Here is a 17,041-nt window from a genome sequence, read left to right as displayed (position 1 = left end):
TATCTCAAGGATGTGTACAGAATGAGATCATGAGGTCAATGAGTATGGGCATTCAAAATGAGCTATGAACAATGAACAATGAGATCTTGTAAGCAGCATGAGTAGTGTACATAAAAAAGTTGGATGCAAGAAAAACAGATATCAATGACAATGAGATTATGGCATCCAAGCACATATAAGGCAAAACACTTACACCTACTCAAGGAACAAGTAACACTCTAGTGATCGAGCATGACACCCAAGGTCTTTCTAAGGAACTCAAACCGAAGAAGATCAAGGGGTTTTATAAAAATATTAGCTTTTTGATGCTCAGTGGGAACATGCTCAAGAACAACAAGGCCCTCTTCCACTAACTCTCGAATAAAATGATGACAAATGTCAATGTGTTTGGTGCGAGAGTGTTGGACAGGATTTTTTGAAATGTTTATGGCACTTGTGTTATCACAGAAAAGAGTGAGACTCTTCTGTTCTATCCCATAATCATGAAGCATTTGCTTCATCCACAGTATTTGTGCACAACAACTCCCTGAAGCAATGTACTCAACCTTAGCAGTCGAAAGAGAGATGGCATTTTTCTTTTAGTATGCTAGGAAACCAAATTATTCCCAAGGTAAAAACACCCCCTGAATGTACTCTTCCTATCATCAGCACACCCTGCCCAGTCGGCATCAGAAAAACCAGTAATTTCAGATGTAGTATCAGTAGAAAACCAAACCCCATACCCCAAAGTCCCATTAACATATTTCATGATGCGTTTGACTACAAGAAGGTGAGACTCTTTAGGACTGGCTTGGTAACGGGCACAAACACCGACATTGAAAGAAATATCAGGACGACTAGCTGTGAGATACAGAAGACTCCCTATCATACTCCTATAAAGGGTAGGATCTAGATCAATTCCGGAGGAGTCTTTGGAGAGGTGAAGACTGGTGCTCATGGGACTACGTGCATGTTTGGCAGACTCAAGACCAAACTTGGACACAAGATTTTTGGCATACTTAGACTGAGAAACAAACATCCCTGAAGGAGACTGTTTAATTTGAAGACCCAAAAAATAAGACAACTCACCCATCATGCTCATCTCAAACTCATGTGTCAAGCAATTCGAAAAATATTTCACAAGATGATCAGCAGTGGATCCAAACACAATATCATCAACATAAATCTGAGCAACAAGAATATGAGACTTAGTACGTTTCACAAATAAAGTCTTATCCATACTACCCCTTTGAAAATCATTATCAAGAAGAAAGGTAGTAAGTCTATCATACCAAGCCCGAGGGGCTTGTTTCAACCCATACAAAGCCTTGTCTAACTTGTAGACATGATTAGTTCGGATTCTTATGATACGCCCAATGGAAACACCCTGTTCATTTTGGATTTTAAAGACTAAAGCCTGGAAAGCATCAAATGTATCAGATTTTTCCCTTAAAAAATTTACCCAAGAAAATTGAGTAAAACCATCAACAGTTAGAAAAATATATCTTTTACCCCCAATGCTTTCAGTGTGAGTAAGACCCATTAAATCCATGTGAACCAATTCAAGAGGACGTTTGGTTGTAAAGCTATTCACCTTTTTATGAGGGGCACGGGTTTGCTTTCCAAGTTGACATGGTCCACACACATGGCTCAAATTCTTACCCAGTTTAGGTACTCCTGTCACAAGCTCTTTGTTGGCTATCTTAGTTAGGTCTTTAAAATTCATGTGACCTAATCTTTGATGCCACAAATCAATGTTACTTATGATGGCAGAGTGACAAGTGAGATCATTAGTAGTGACACTCCCATAGCAGTTATCAGATGTGCGAACCCCATGTAAGACAGTATTTTCCTTTTTATCCAAAATTTCACATTTATTTTTTGAAAACAATACTTCATGATGGGGAATCACACATTTGACTAATGCTCAAAAGATTTGCTTTAAGACCATCAACAAGTAGAGCATTATCCAGCTTGGGATGACCAGCAACACTTATAGAGCCCTGACCAATGACTCTCGAAGTGCCGTCATCTCCAAAAGTAACAATTCCTCCTTCATATTTTTCAAGGGAGGTGAAGTAGGATTTGTTACCGGACATATGACGAGAGCACCCACTATCAAGATACCACATGTGCGAGTCACGTGCTTTTAGAGCAGTGTGAACAACTAGACAAGTCAAATCTTCTTTTCTCACCCAAATCTTTTTAGTCTTGGTAAATGTCTTGGCGTTGTGAACACCCTCATGGATCTTGGTATTCCGCCTAGACATATAAGGTTGTCTCCTAACCCAAAAAGTATTCGAATTTCTACCCTTTTGAGACACCTTACCAAACAATTCATAGCAATAAGGACGAATGTGGCCATACCTACCACAGTGATGACAAATAAAAACAGGTTTTACCTCCTTTTTGTTGATCTTACCAACTTTAGGTAGATGAAGAGAGAGATCAGCCTGGTCTACCTTCAACTTTCCCTTTGCTTGAGTCTTCATGTCATGTGAAGTAGAGGCCTGTCCCTTGTGAGCTGTCGCACCATAGCCTAGCCCGCTTTTGTCACTACCCATTTGTTGAGACCCGAGGATGTCTTCTAAAGATTTGGAACCTTTATTCCACATGGCAATAGTGGCTCTAGCAACACGGAGTTCTTCATCTTTTTGACAGATTATCTCTTCCAATGTAGCTTGTGACATCTTAAGACTTTCAAGCTTTTCTTCATATGTGGAATACACCTTCAGAAGTTCATTCCTTTCAGTTTCATAGGATAGAAGTTTTCCACATAAGTCTTGCCTGTCACTCAAGATCTTGATGATATTCTGCTTTGCTGCTACAAGTTCTCCTTTCAACCAGACATTTTCACTCTCATATGTTTTGAGCTTGAGAGAGAGTTTGTCGTTGATTTTGGACAAATTCAGAGATTCCTCGTACAGCTTTTCGTAAGCTTGTTGTAGTTCATCACCATTGATCTCATCATTGTCTTCAGATGTTTCATCATCCTCTTTTTTCTCTTCATTCTCCTTGACCTCATCCAATCTAGTAACCAAGACAGAAAAGTTGCTGGATGGTGGTGAGGGTGAATTTTCTCTTTCATGGAATTGGCTCAAAATTTCCCATGCCTCTTTAGCCTTTGTGCAATGAACAACCCGTTGCTGTTCTTTAGCAGAAATTGCTCCACGAATAGTGATCAGGGCTCTCTGATTGCTCGGATTGTCAGCACTTTTTATATCTTCTTCAATGGCTTGCCAGCCTTCTAGGTCAAAAGCTCTCAGAAACGCCCTCATTCTGATCTTCCAATACAGGTAGTTACTCCCATCAAAGGTAGGAGCATGATGCAGGTTCTGGCCACGAGCTAATTCTGCTGGCTTTGGAAGAGGTTGAGTGAAAATGGACCAAAATGCCATGAAAGCACTATCCCCATCTTCACCGGATTCAGGTTCTTCGGGTTCTTGCTCTGACCCGCTTTCATCATCCCAGGTCACAGTGTAGACTTTCTTTCAATTCTTTTTGAAGGGCATTCAAGGGCAATATGACCATACCCTTGGCATTCATAGCACTTGACCTCTTGCCCCTTTACAATCTTCTTTTCAGTTTTTGGAGCAAGTTTTGGTGGAAAAGTTTTGGGTTTTTCATTACTCTTGTCTTTTGAATTAGGGTCTCCGAAATTAAACTTCTTTTTCTTCAAATTTTTTTTAAACTGTTTAGTAAACATAGCCGTCATCTCGGACTCTAAATCAAATTCAATCTCCGGAGTTTTTGCAGTCTCATGAGCACTAGTGAAAGCCACACTTTCTTTTTGTTTTTTCTTTGAAATCTGGTCGGCTTCATAAGTCTGCAAGTTTCCAACCAACTGATCAAGCTTGAGGGTATCAACATTCTGAGCCTCCTCAATGGCTGTCACTTTTGATTGGAACCTCTCGGGTAATGACCTCAAAATTTTTCCAACAACTTTAGCTTCCTGGATTTTTTCCCCGAGTGTGAAACAGGAATTTATGATATCACTGAGTTTTGCATAGAAATCATCAAACGTCTCATCATCGAGCATAAAAAGGGTTTCAAAGGCGGAGGTGAGACGTTGAAGTTTTGACCTTTTGATAGAAGTAGTACCTTCGTGAATCATTTCAAGAATGTCCCAAGCCTCTTTTGCTACCTCACACGTGCAGATACGACGAAACTCTTCAGGTGTGACGGAATAAAACAGGGAATTGAGTGACTTACTGTTCCAACTCGAGTTCTGGTAATCAGTGGTGTCCCATTTATCAAGGGGTTTAGGAATATCAACACCATCAATGGTGATAGTAGGTTCACTCCACCCATAGATCACGCAGTGCCAGACTTTCTCATCAATGGATTTTAAAAACGCTCTCATACGAGCTTTCTAGTAAGAATAGTTTGTACCATCGAGTAAGGGCGGTCTATGAGTCAAGTTACTTTCACGAATAGAATCCATCTCACTAGTCACATAAAATCACACTCCTATAGTTTCGATAAAAACAAAGAGTGACCCGCTCTGATACCAATTGAAAATCCTAAGTAATTCGTGATTAGATCAAGATTAAAATATTCCAAATCCCAATTATTCAAAACACGCAATCTAAATCATCAAGCACTTACGAAAGTGATTTAGATTGTTGTTTTTCCGAATAAACAATAAATCGACACAAACGATTTTTACATGGAAAAAACCACAATTGAAGAACCTTCAATTGTAATAAAAAACCACAGGCGAAACGCCACTAATCAATCCACTACTGAAGAAAGAAAGATTACAAAGATAATACACAAATTACCCAACTCAGTCAATTTGTCTTCGAATCTTCCGTAACTCTTTCACCACGCCTTCGTCTCAGAATTGATCAATCCTGAAGTTGAATCCACAACTTCACTTGTCGAATTAACGACTACGTATAGAATCAAACGCCTTTTGAAACTCTACGCTTGAATCTTCGGAATCCACCGAAGAGAACTCTCTCTTGAATTTAAAGTAACAAACTCCTTGATGTATGAATCTCAAATCAGAAGTTTAGAACTCTCTCAAAAACATCAAGGAAAACTCAAAAAACCTCAGAAGAAAACTTCAAACAAAACCCTAAGACTCTTGAATAAGATCTAGGCAAAGTCATCCTAAAACAGACCCAACATGCGAATTTATAGAATCTGTGTTCGCGCGGTCCGCTCAAGTGTGGGAATTCCCGCTCGAGCGGAGGCTTCAAAATTGTGTGATTCATATAGGTTTCATGCTCGAGCGTCAGTTTCCACGCTCGAGCGTCGAATCACACCATCCAGTACTTTTTCAGGCGAAGCAAAGATGCTGTGAGCTTGCAATCCCTGCTCGAGCGTCACTTTCCTCGCTCGAGCGGGGAGGCCAAAATTGGAAAATCTGGAAAACTGGATCTTGTAACAACCTTGGTTTTGATCCATGGATTTTGACGACAAAGGGTCCTAACAGCAACCATTGAAAAGGCAGTTATTGCTTAACTTTCGCACACTCCACATCAAGGCAAAAGGAATAGGATTCCACATTCTCTGTTATTAGGGATTACCCATTGGATTTCCCACCAATTAGAACACTAACAAAAATTCTTAGGTCTAAGGCGATAGAATTAAGTGGTCTAATGTTAGGCGACCTCTGAGTGAGAAACAAAAAAATTAATGTGGTTATTTATGATCCTATCATTTTTAATCATGGTAATATTTGTAATCTTTTTGTTTTGAGTCAAAACATTGATCATTGTAGCTTGTAATTATAAAAATACAATTGTCATGCCATTCTAAATGAGTTTTATATATAAAAATTGTATTTATTTAGATATTGTTTGGAACAAATCCCACCCAAGCTATGGAAGCAAATAAAATAAAAATAGAATGGTCACAAGAAAAATAAAAAGCACAAGATTTTACGTGATTCGGCTCAAATGTCTACATGGTGAGTGAGAATCAATCCACTAATAATAGAACAATTACAATGGTGAAACAAACACAACTTCTTGATATTTCTCACACTCCACAATGTTATTGTTCTCAACCTCACAACCCCCACAAAGATAATACACACATATATCAATCACCAAAAGGTGCATGTGTCCATATGTTCTTCTCTTATTTTCTCCCTGAAATAATGCTATATATACCAATTAGTATACTAACTAGTGTATCAATTGATAATATGACATAATTTAAGAGGTTTTTGATATTTCCCTTTTGTGTATTTTGGTATGGTATGTGAACTACCTTTATTTCTTAGTGTCTCTGATCGTTGAAAGTGACCCTTGCTTATATTTCAAATGCCAAATCTATTGTTAGAAGGTATGGACATTTTTTCTTTGAGAACTGGAGTTTTCTAATTCTTTACCTTCCCCTCTCTCTATCTCCATCTCTCTATTTTTCCTCTTTTTTTTTCTTTTTTTTTTTTCCTAACGTGTTTTGTAATTATGTGGTTTAGGGAAACTTGTCGAAGAGATCATTCCACAGTAATGCAGAGAAGTTTGAATTTCAAGTTGAGGTGTCTTGGCTTATGGGCATCATTATCAACTTACTTTATAGCAATAAAAATATCTTCTTTAGGGAATATATTTGGCATGGTAGTGAATATATTTGTGTACGGAGGACATGTTTTGGTATGATTCTCTATTTTGTATGGAATAATATTACTATTTTAGGTTGGAATATACTTAATTCGTATGAAATTTGACATTAAAAGTTATTCATTTTTGGATGGTTAGAAGTGAAATAAATGCAAATTGCAGAATGATTGATAATATATGCATTGTTTTATTTATATATATGATACAGGTTGCACGGAATACGTACATGCTGTGGACAAATTAATTAAAAAAAAAACTAAAATCATGTTTTTGGCGACTAAACAATTAGTAGCCAAAAATGAAGTAAATATTTTTAGCGACTAAATAGTTAGTAGCTAAAAATAAAAATAAAATGGAAAAAAACTTTTGACTACTAAATATTTAGTAGCTAAAAATAAAAATAAAATGGAGAAAAACTTTTGGCTACTAAATATTTAGTGGCTAAAATAAAAGCAGACGTTAGGCAACTAAGAATTGAGTAGCTAAAAAAAATAAAATAAAATAAATAAATAAAAAATAAGATGAAAAAAAAAAAACCGTTTGGCAACTGAAACTTTGGTTGCTGTAGATACTTCAAATTTTGGCGACCAAAGTTTTAGTAGCAGAAAATAAGATTTTTGGCGAATAACATATTCTTTTTGGTGACTAAATATTTTTTAGTCGCCGATACCTTCCCCAACAACCTTCCCGCGACCAATCCAACGACCAAAATATTTAGTTGGGCAAAATTTTTGGCGACTAAAATCGTACTTTTGGCGACTAAAAATTTAGTTGCCAAAAGTGAAATTTCGTGTAGTGCGTTCTCTATTAATGATTTAATCTTCAATTTGCTACAAGTTCTATATTGTGGTAGGAATGGAAGCTAAGTGGGTTGTTTGGGTGTAGTATTGCTCCCTGTTTTGCTTGTTTATATTGGAATCTCTCTAATTTGTTATAGAAGTGCACATGATTGGTCTTGTCTCGGGTGCCAACATAATTGGGATGCGAGGTTTGACAATGATGCAATTTCATTTGAAAAATCTTAAAGACCCCCGAGATATTGATTTGCGATTATGTATTAATTTTAAACAGTAAATAACAATCTCAATCAAGCAATCAAAGGCAAATCGACACAACAATTTAATGTGAAAAAACCACAATTGAAGCGCCCTCAATTAGGATAAAAAATCACGGGCCAAATCCACAAAACAATCCACTAAGAAGATAAGAAAGAATTACATAAGTGTACCCTCAATTACCTAGTGAATCGACGCTCGAATTGAACCAACATCAATGTGCCTCTTCCAACACCCTCTTCACCTCAGAATTGTCTTGTCCAATATTGAATCCACAACGCTGATATCGAATTTACGATGATGAGCCACTCTAGAATCCACCAATCTTCAGGCTCAAGTTCCCCAGAATCCACCGAAGAACAACTCTCTCTTTTGTGAATAAAGGAAAACAAGCAAACTCTTGATGATGTTGATATGAAGTTCACGGATTCATTGATCATTCTTAAATCATCAAGGAAATACTCATAAAGCACCCTTCAATATAAAACACTTTGTATCTTGTTCCTCTCTGAAAATTTGGACGGCACAAACCCTAAAAATAGTAAACAACGCACATTATAGAAAACAGAATCACGCAAACTGCTCGAGCGCACATTTCACTGCTCGAGCAGTGTGACTAAAGGCGGTGCAAAACATATAGGCTGACTGGTCGAGTGCAACTTTCACCACTCGAGCGGTAAAACTTTCTTCCCGGAAGTTCAGGCACTCTGCAAAATACTGGATGATCCTTTTCTTCGTTCAAGCGCACAAATGGCTGCTCGAGCGGTCAAAACAACTTCGATTGCATTTTTGTTTTCAGCTTGATCCCCAACATAATCAGTGAAGTGGCAAATACGAAAGAATTAAGATCACAAACGCCTCTGCAAGTACAATTCGAGTTGTAATCGCATCTAAATACTCATAGCCTCATTAAAATAAAAGATTGAATAAAATTATAACTGAAAGGAGTTTTGTAAAATGGGATTACCAATTATAAAAACCTAACACCATCCATAGCCTTCTTGTTGTATGCTTTTATCTTATATTAATAAATTCTTTTTTGCTGATAAAACAAAAAGTGTAGTCAACAATCCTATACACTCAAAGGAAGTTAGAAGTTAGGGGTAATCCAAATGAAGGGGATGTGTATAATCTAAATAAGTTAGCTCTTCGATGATATTTACATCTCAAGCTTCTCAAATCCTTTCAGATAAAACAGTTTCATCTACAAAAACCAATCTTCAAGAGATAAGAACAAGAAGAATACACTACAAGAATTCGCACTTTTGCCGACTAAAAATTTAGTCGGCACAATTCTATTTTTAGTTGACAAAATTTATTTGCGACTAATTTTTTTGATCGCCAATTGAGAGTCGCGAAAAGTAATTAGCAACTAAAGTTTTTTAGTTGTGAAAAAGTTCTATTTGCCGACTAAATTTTTTGTCACTAAATATATAATTATTGCGACTAATCCATTTAGTAACTAAAACACTCTAGTTGCGAAAAATCATATTTTTCCGACCAAAACGTTTGGTCGCCAATTATCACATTCTACGACCAAAAAGTTTGGTTGCTAATTGTTACATTCCACGACCAAGCATGTTAGTCGCCAATTGTCACATTCTACGACTAAAAAATTTGGTCGCCAATTGTTACATTCTACGACCAAACATGTTAGTCGCCAAAGGAATATTTGCGTAACTAAAACTTTAGTCGTCAATAGACCTATTAGCGACCAAATCCTTTGATTGCTAACATTAATAATTTTAATGACTAATTATTTAGTCGCTAAATGTACCCTCTCACCCACCTTATTTAAGCAGCGAAAGTCTTACTTATCTTTCTCGACTAATCACTTGGTCGCCAAAATAGAAAAAACAGAGCCAAAATTTTATCGCCTACATCTAACAAAATAAACCTGTAATTCATAATAATCCATCCAATTCATTCAATACAATCTGTAATTTACAATAATCATTCAAATCACCAATTTAACTGAATCATGAACATTCAACAAAATATATAAATCATCTAATCCTAAACATGTTTAATGAAAGTCAACAATTATTATAAGTTTTCATCCACAAGTAATTCCAAACTACATATTCCTTCAATTAAAATTCCACTTGTAATATATATAATCATTCAATTCACATTCATCTAGCATAAAAATTTAAAAGATAGCAAGTTCTTGTTATTATGTTTTAAGTTTTCATCCATGCACATCTTTCAAAAAATATAACTAGTAGTCTACCCAAATATTTACCATATACACCCATCCAAAAATATAACTACTAGTCTATCCAAAAATATAACTACTAGTCTACGCAAATCTTTTCCATACACATCTATCCAAAATTATATAATTCTTCCCAAAATGCTTATAGTGCCAATTAGTCCTATACAATTTAGTTTCGTGCACGACTGCATCCATCTGTACCAAACAAAAACAAAAAATAATGTCAGTTACTTTTTTTATGAGAATATTTACACATCACTTTATTATAAAATTTAACAAAAAATGAAAAATGTCCATGGAAAGTAAAGGTACATGAACAAATTACACAAGTTATCAATACCATTTTTTTATATCTAACACGGGGCCTGTTTTGAGACTGTTTCGAACTTGATAGTTAAAGAAAATGGTCTGGTAAAAAAGGCAAACATGGATAAGTTTTATTAAGAATTCCACAAATTAACTTCACAGAATTCCACAAATTAACTTCACTCGAGGAAAAGGCAAGAACATAATTTAGATTCCAAAACTCACTCAGAGGTCCAAAGATGACCCAAAATAACAATAGAGGACAGCAGGATCATATGTAAATCCAATTAAGTAATTAAATATAAGGATGCAAGAAACCTTGACATAAAACCAATAAAATAAAGAAATAACGAGCAATCAAAGTAAACAAAGACTAATTGGAGATAACTTCTCAATAAGAAGGCATCCTTGTAGTGTTTCGACACATTATTTCCACTAAGATAGATTAATGTGAGGTACTTCTCAAAAAAAAAAAAAAAAAAAAACACAGTTAGATTACTGAGGTCTAACCTCAAATGATTTCTTATCAGTAATTTTGGATGGTTTGACTTTGTAGTTTGGAAAGCATTATGTGGCAAGGCACGGCTTGTGTCACCAATCACAGACAGTGCATCACAAACTTCAAACAACACAACTTACAAAAAACTCCTTCAAGTTCTGGCTCCATAGAAGGCAATTATTTATGAAGGCAAGCAAGGTTTTGCTACATACTCTTCAACTGCCAAACAAAAGAAAAGAGAAAAACATTATTAAAATAAATATTGAAATACACTAGTTAATAAATGTTTCAAGTACAACATTTATTGGGTGGGCGTTGCTAAGCGAATTAATTGTGTAATTTTGCTCAAATTAGAGGGGTCAATTATGTAGTTTGCCTCAATTTAATTTAAGTTGTGTTTCCAAGTCTAGTTTCGAAACAGGACTTCACAAGGTTCGAGTAACAAGTTCAAAACAATTTCTGGGGTTTGAGAAATATGTTTTAAAATTGCTCGATTTTGGTAAAATTAAATCTTTTAAAGTCTTCTGAAACTTCATTTAAGTAATATATGCTATATGAATCTAAAGGAAATTGGCATACTCCTTGGGTTGCTTCTGTTTGGATGCCACCAGCAGCAAGATCTGCTGAAACAGTTTTTGATCCTTCTGAGGCCGCCTTCGAGCGGGTGGTATTTCACAATTGGTAGTTTTGGGAAGATGAATGCATATAAAAGAATACATAGAAACTCAAAGAATGTCGAGATTGCTAGAAACAACACTGCAAAAAGACATCAATACAACAACTAATTAATGACAATACTTACTATAATCTGAATGTTGCTTCATAGATCTTTTAGTTAGATGAAAGTTCATTTTTTGGAAGGACCGAAACTTCTAAGGAAAAGAAATGCGCAACAATGAGATTCTGTTCATCTCTTTTGGCTGCAGCTTACATTTTGACTTACACTTGTCTCTACAGAAGTTGTTTGAACTGATTCAAGGTTTTTTGCTCTGTAGGTTCTTTTAGACTAGTGGATCCTAAAAACTACAAAAAAGAATTGGATTATCCAACAAAAATAAGCTAACTTTTTAAGGTTTTGTTGGACAAAATTTGACTTATTTTCATTTTTTAGTGGACCTTTTGCATTGTCTAGATGACATAAAAAAAAAAAAAAAAAAAAAAATTTGACTCAAATTTGAAAAGATTTCACTACAGACAAAAAATAATAAGTAAGCTTAACAACTCACATTTTTCTCCTTAATTTGAACTATTTACCATTATAGAATTTTCAATTGTAGTAAACTAATAAATGATAGACTATCCCACCGTGTTTGTTTGTTAATAAGCAAGTTAGTAAAAACTGTAACTTTAGATAAAACAACATTTAACATTGTTTTCAATTCCAAAAAGTATTCCCAAAACAAAACAAAACAAAAAAAATTCCCAAAAAAGTATGTTTATCAGTAAGAGAATCACATACTGGTTCCCTTGCGAAGGCCATTATTCAATTTTTCAAAGGCTGCTTTTGTGATTAGCCTCAAAGCAGAGGTGAGAGCCCCTGAGGCTGCCAAACCAGCTAGGACAGATGGCAAAAATTCATTACAAGAATATTCATGAACCAATCATATTCATTCACATAGGTAGAAATGAGAGCAAAACTAGTCAAAGAAATAGTACTCTTTCAACTAAAAGGGCTTACTTGGATGAACTCAGGGCACATGAAGGATAGGTCTCCAACCATTCCACCTTGAACATGGGCATCTGCAACTCCGAAGGCAGCAACAATGATGCATATACTGATAAAATTTCCGATTCCTCCCTTCCCTGATGTCGCTAAATCCAACTGTCAAAGTGACACCAAAGTACATCCACATTGGTTATTGTGGTGGATGATTTAATAAATAAGGAAACTGGACTGTGAAACACACAAAATGGAGTTGTTGCAATTCTTACAACTAATAGAGCAAAAGTACTAATGAAGAAAAGGATGTATCCAGTCAAGTTGCGCTGCCTTGTGTCAATCTTTGACTCATTATATGCAAGTATTTCCATTGTTCCAAGTGCAAATGGTTGATAGACAAGGGTTAGTACTCTTTAAGGGTGATATTTCTTCAAAAGCAAAAAAAATAACATCAAAATGAGTGGCTATTGGAATCCAAACAAAACGGTTCTTTTGTAAGAAGAAATTTGTAAACATTCAAATTTTGATAGGATGAAGAAATGTGGAACAACATAAGGAATTTATCGAGTTCACATGATTAAGCTATTGATGGCAGTATCTATGATGATATCATGCTAATGGATTTTCACTGGCTTATGATAGACATGTTTTCACTAATTTAAAATAACTAGTAATGTTACAAATCTCATTGTACCATTATTATTCTTTCATCACATTTTATCAACCATTGCATCAAATATGAAAGAAATACTCCATTAAATTACAAATATTCAGTGAGATGTTCACTGAATATCTAAACTTGTCCGAAAATCAACTCCATGACACGAGTAGAAAAGATTTCGTTATAATAAAAGCCATCAATAAAGCTTATAGCAATGATAACACTCATTGTTTTTACTATTTTGAACAAATCACACCCATTAAATTGTTCAAATTTTGAAATCAATTCTCTCTGTTTTTGAAATAAAAAACTTACTAATAAGATGAAATTGATAAGTTAAGGAGAGAGAAAAAAAAATCGAAATTAAAAACAAACAAAAAAAACTAGGGTTTCGGTAGCAACACACTTACCGACGAACCCAGTGTTGAACTAGGCTATCCAGATTCCAGAATCCAGCGCAACCCACGAGATCTCTGGTTATGGTTTAGATATTAATAAGAGAGGGTTTGGGATCGAAAAAGTAGATAATCCTAGGGTTTCGATCTTGGGAGTGGCGAGCATATCATGAATTTCACTAGTAAATTGGACTAATGGGTTTATCAAGAAATTTGATCCATTATTCGTACGCTGAATGGCTTTCAAATAGATTACAGAGGAGTAGTTTTCAATTCTGAGAATTTGAATCCAGACAGAGACAGAGACAGAGACAGAAACAGAGAGAGGGCGAAATAGAGACAAACCTTACCTGGGGTAAAGTCAATCGTGGATCGACGGAGGTGCGACGGTGGTGCTGTGTGCGATGGACGTGATGCTCCTGCACCCAACGTCGATGGACACAAAGCGAGAGAAACAGAGGCGTGAGAGAGAGGCAGAGAGTCACAGTGAATCAGTTGGTGCTCCGGTTGCCGGTGAACGCGAGGAGGAGCGGCGAAGGAGAGCTGATCCGTGGCTGATGGAGCGGCGGTGAGAGAGAGAGAGAGAGAGAGAGGGGAGAGGAGCAGTGGAGAAGGAGAGAGAGAGAGAGGGAAACAGACCGAAGAGAGAGAGGCTCTGATTTGTTCTAGGGTTCAGTTTGGAAACAAAATATATACTTGGGTTATTTTACACAATTCGCGACTGAATAATTTTGGTCGTAAATTAATTTTCTAAATCCCTTCAAAATTTGAAATGCCGCCCTTTAAATATTTTAGTTCTTTAGCGACTAAAAACTTTTTTGGTTGCTGAAAATAACTTTTTGGCAACTGAACTTTTGGTCACCAAAGGTAAAAATTATTTTTTTTTTAATTCGGCAACTAAATAATTTTAGTAGCTAAAACTAATTATTTGGTAACTAAAAAATTTTTTAGTCACTAAAAATTATGAAAAGTAATTTTTTTTATTTGGCGACTAAATAGTTTTTGTAGCTAAAACTAAATATTTGGCAACTAAAAATTTTTTTAGCCGATGAAAATAACGTTTTTGCGACCAAACTTTTGGTCGCCAAAGATGAAAATTAATTTTTTTTGTTATTAATTTTGTGACTAAATAATTTTAGTAGCCAAAATAACTATTTGGGGACTAAAAGATTTGTTGGTCGTTGAAAATAACTTCTTGGCAACCAAACTTTTGGTCAGCAAAAGATAGACAAGTGTTTTTTTATTTTTAATTCGGCGACTAAATAGTTTTAGTAGCCAAAACTAACTATTTGGCAACTAAAAAATTTTTAGTCGCTGAAAATAACTTTTTGACGACCGAACTTTTGGTTGCCAAAGATGAAAATTAATTTTTGTTATTAATTCAGCGACTAAATAATTTTAGTAGCCAAAACTAACAGTTTGGCGACTAAAAACTTTGTTAGTCACTGAAAATAACTTGTTGGCGACCAAACTTTTGGTCCCCAAAAGATGAAAAGTTTTTTTATATTTTTAATTCAACGACTAAATAATTTTAGTAGCCAAAACTAACTATTTGGCGACTAAAAAAGTTTTTAGTCATTGAAAAAAAGATGAAAATTAAGTTTTTGTTATTAATTCGGTGACTAAAAAATTTTTTAGACGCTGATAATAACTTTTTAGTGACCAAAAGATAAAAAGTAATTTTTTGATTTTCATTCGGCGACTAAATAAGTAGCCAAAACTAGCTATACAGCGACTAAAATATTTTTTTAGTCTCCAGTTGTGGCAAATTTAGCGACTAAATTTTTTTTAGTCGCCAATTGTGACATTTTTAGCGACTAATTTTTTTTAGTCGCCAATAATCAATATACCCCGACAAAAAAAATTTAGTAGCTAAATATGGTACTTTTGCCGACTAACATAATTTTTGGTTGCCAATTCCACAACTTTTGGCAGCTAAAATATTTTTAATTGACAAAAGTAGTCGCCAAAAATGTATTTTCCTGTAGTGATAACAATTTTTAGATAATTATTGGCGTCATCAGCAACATGCACTTTAACTCATAATTTTGGCATTTTGTCACTCTATTATATTCACTACTAAAGAAAGGGTCTTTTGAGTCGGTTTTTTGAGTCGGCAAATTTTACCGTCGCAAAAGGTAGCCTTTTTGAGACGGCACAGAGTTACCGACTCAAATACCAAACCTTTAGTGTCGGCACCGTTGGCCGACACAAAAAATTAATATTTGACAGTATTATTTGAGTCGGTTGAATTTACCGACGCAAAAGATAGACTTTTTGAGTCGGCATAGACCTTTTGCGTCGGTAAATTTGTGCCGACGCAAAAAATTAGACTTTTTGAGTCGGCATAGACCTTTTGCGTCGGCAAATTTGTGCCGACACAAAAAATTAGACCTTTTTGTGTCGGCAACTGATGCCGTAGCAAAAAAAAAAAATTTATAACCAAGATATATATTTATTTACTTGATTATATTTAATAAATATATTTATTTATACATATACTTTTATATTAATATTGAGTGTATATACTATAAATAATATATATCTCGTTTAATATCTGAAAGAGGTGTGGTGGTGAAGTGGGTGTAGTGCGTTGACCTTGGGTCAACTTGTCCAAATGGGTGTGTGTTCGAACCTTGGGAGCCTCAGTGAGAAAATTATGAGTTAAATTTTTTAAAACATTTAACCACTTTTTGAGTCGGCAATCTACCGTCTCAAAAAATTAAAACTTTTTGCGTCGGCAGATTGCCGACTCAAAAACTTTTTGCCACCCCACCATTTTCGTCCCTTGAGTTGCCGTCGAAACGCCGTCGCAAAAAGTTTTTGAGTCGGCAAATCCGCTATTTGCGACGGCAAGCTGCCGACTCAAAAGCCCTGCTTTTTAGTAGTGATTGTTGGAATTGAGATGTGGTATCAATACTTTGGAGTGCGAGAAGAGTTTGAAATGTTACTCCTTTGAAATTAACCTCAAATCACTATAATATGATGCTTATGTTTGTTTTTCTATCGCAACTAGACTCTCTACATTGTGTTTGATTCATAAATTTAGGTAATGATTTACAAAAAAAATGAGAGATGTTAGATGAAATATGAATACAATATATATATATATATATATATATCACTTACATTTCGCACACAATTTCTTTTTCCTTTTTAAATTTCTTCTCAAATTCAAAAACCAAATATAGTGTTAAAATATATGCATTTTTTTTAGAAGGCTGAAATAATATTATGACAAGCAACTCAGCATCAGCTACAACCAATGGGATCAGCTTGGGTAAAATATCCTCCATCTAAAAATATGCTGTCCAACATAAGCAAAAGCAAGTCTTCTCAACAAGTGAGCTACAGCATTACCCTCACGAAAGACATGACTAGCCATCGTGGATCGAAAACCTCCCAATAGCTCACGAGTAACTAGCGTAAGATGGACATATCGAGACATTGTGGATCCCGCTCTTATGTTGGAAATGGTAGAAAAATTCTGGGTAAAACTAGAATTTTTTCTCAAGTTTGGTCTAATTTTTAGGTGGGCCCCGAGTGTCGATTTACTCGGGTCAAAGTGGTAACGCGTTCTATGCCGCGTTGTGATTCACGTGGTATATTTGGTTACTCAAAACCATTACCGAGTGAATGGGAAATTGAAGCCAAAGTGTGCTCCATGGAAATGGAGTTTTGGTGGAAATT

The 17,041-nt window shown here is 35.4% G+C and overlaps 1 protein-coding gene across 17 annotated transcripts; it reads right to left on the bottom strand.

The window, feature by feature from the left end:
- Positions 1-9,763: 9,763 nt before the first annotated feature.
- Positions 9,764-14,018, bottom strand: LOC114308012 (equilibrative nucleotide transporter 3). Of its 17 annotated transcripts, none has more exons than XM_082919104.1 (8): positions 13,702-14,017; positions 13,367-13,429; positions 12,568-12,723; positions 12,314-12,457; positions 12,095-12,190; positions 11,215-11,391; positions 10,647-10,854; positions 9,764-10,025 (listed from the first exon to the last, which is right to left on the bottom strand). In XM_082919104.1, the coding sequence occupies exons 3-5, from the start codon at positions 12,664-12,666 to the stop codon at positions 12,152-12,154; spliced, it is 282 nt and encodes a 93-aa protein (XP_082775230.1). In that variant the 5' UTR covers positions 12,667-12,723; positions 13,367-13,429; positions 13,702-14,017; the 3' UTR covers positions 9,764-10,025; positions 10,647-10,854; positions 11,215-11,391; positions 12,095-12,151. The 17 variants fall into 17 exon arrangements, with proteins under 17 accessions (XP_082775230.1, XP_082775231.1, XP_082775237.1 ...); XM_082919105.1 differs by having other exon boundaries at positions 13,697-14,013; XM_082919111.1 differs by lacking the exon at positions 12,095-12,190.
- Positions 14,019-17,041: the final 3,023 nt, after the last annotated feature.

The sequence above is a fragment of the Camellia sinensis genome, chromosome 3 (assembly GCF_055761805.1).
Source record: "Camellia sinensis isolate YWXY chromosome 3, ASM5576180v1, whole genome shotgun sequence".
NCBI classification, from domain to species: domain Eukaryota; kingdom Viridiplantae; phylum Streptophyta; class Magnoliopsida; order Ericales; family Theaceae; genus Camellia; species Camellia sinensis.
This window is presented reverse-complemented; position numbering and strand designations above follow the sequence as displayed.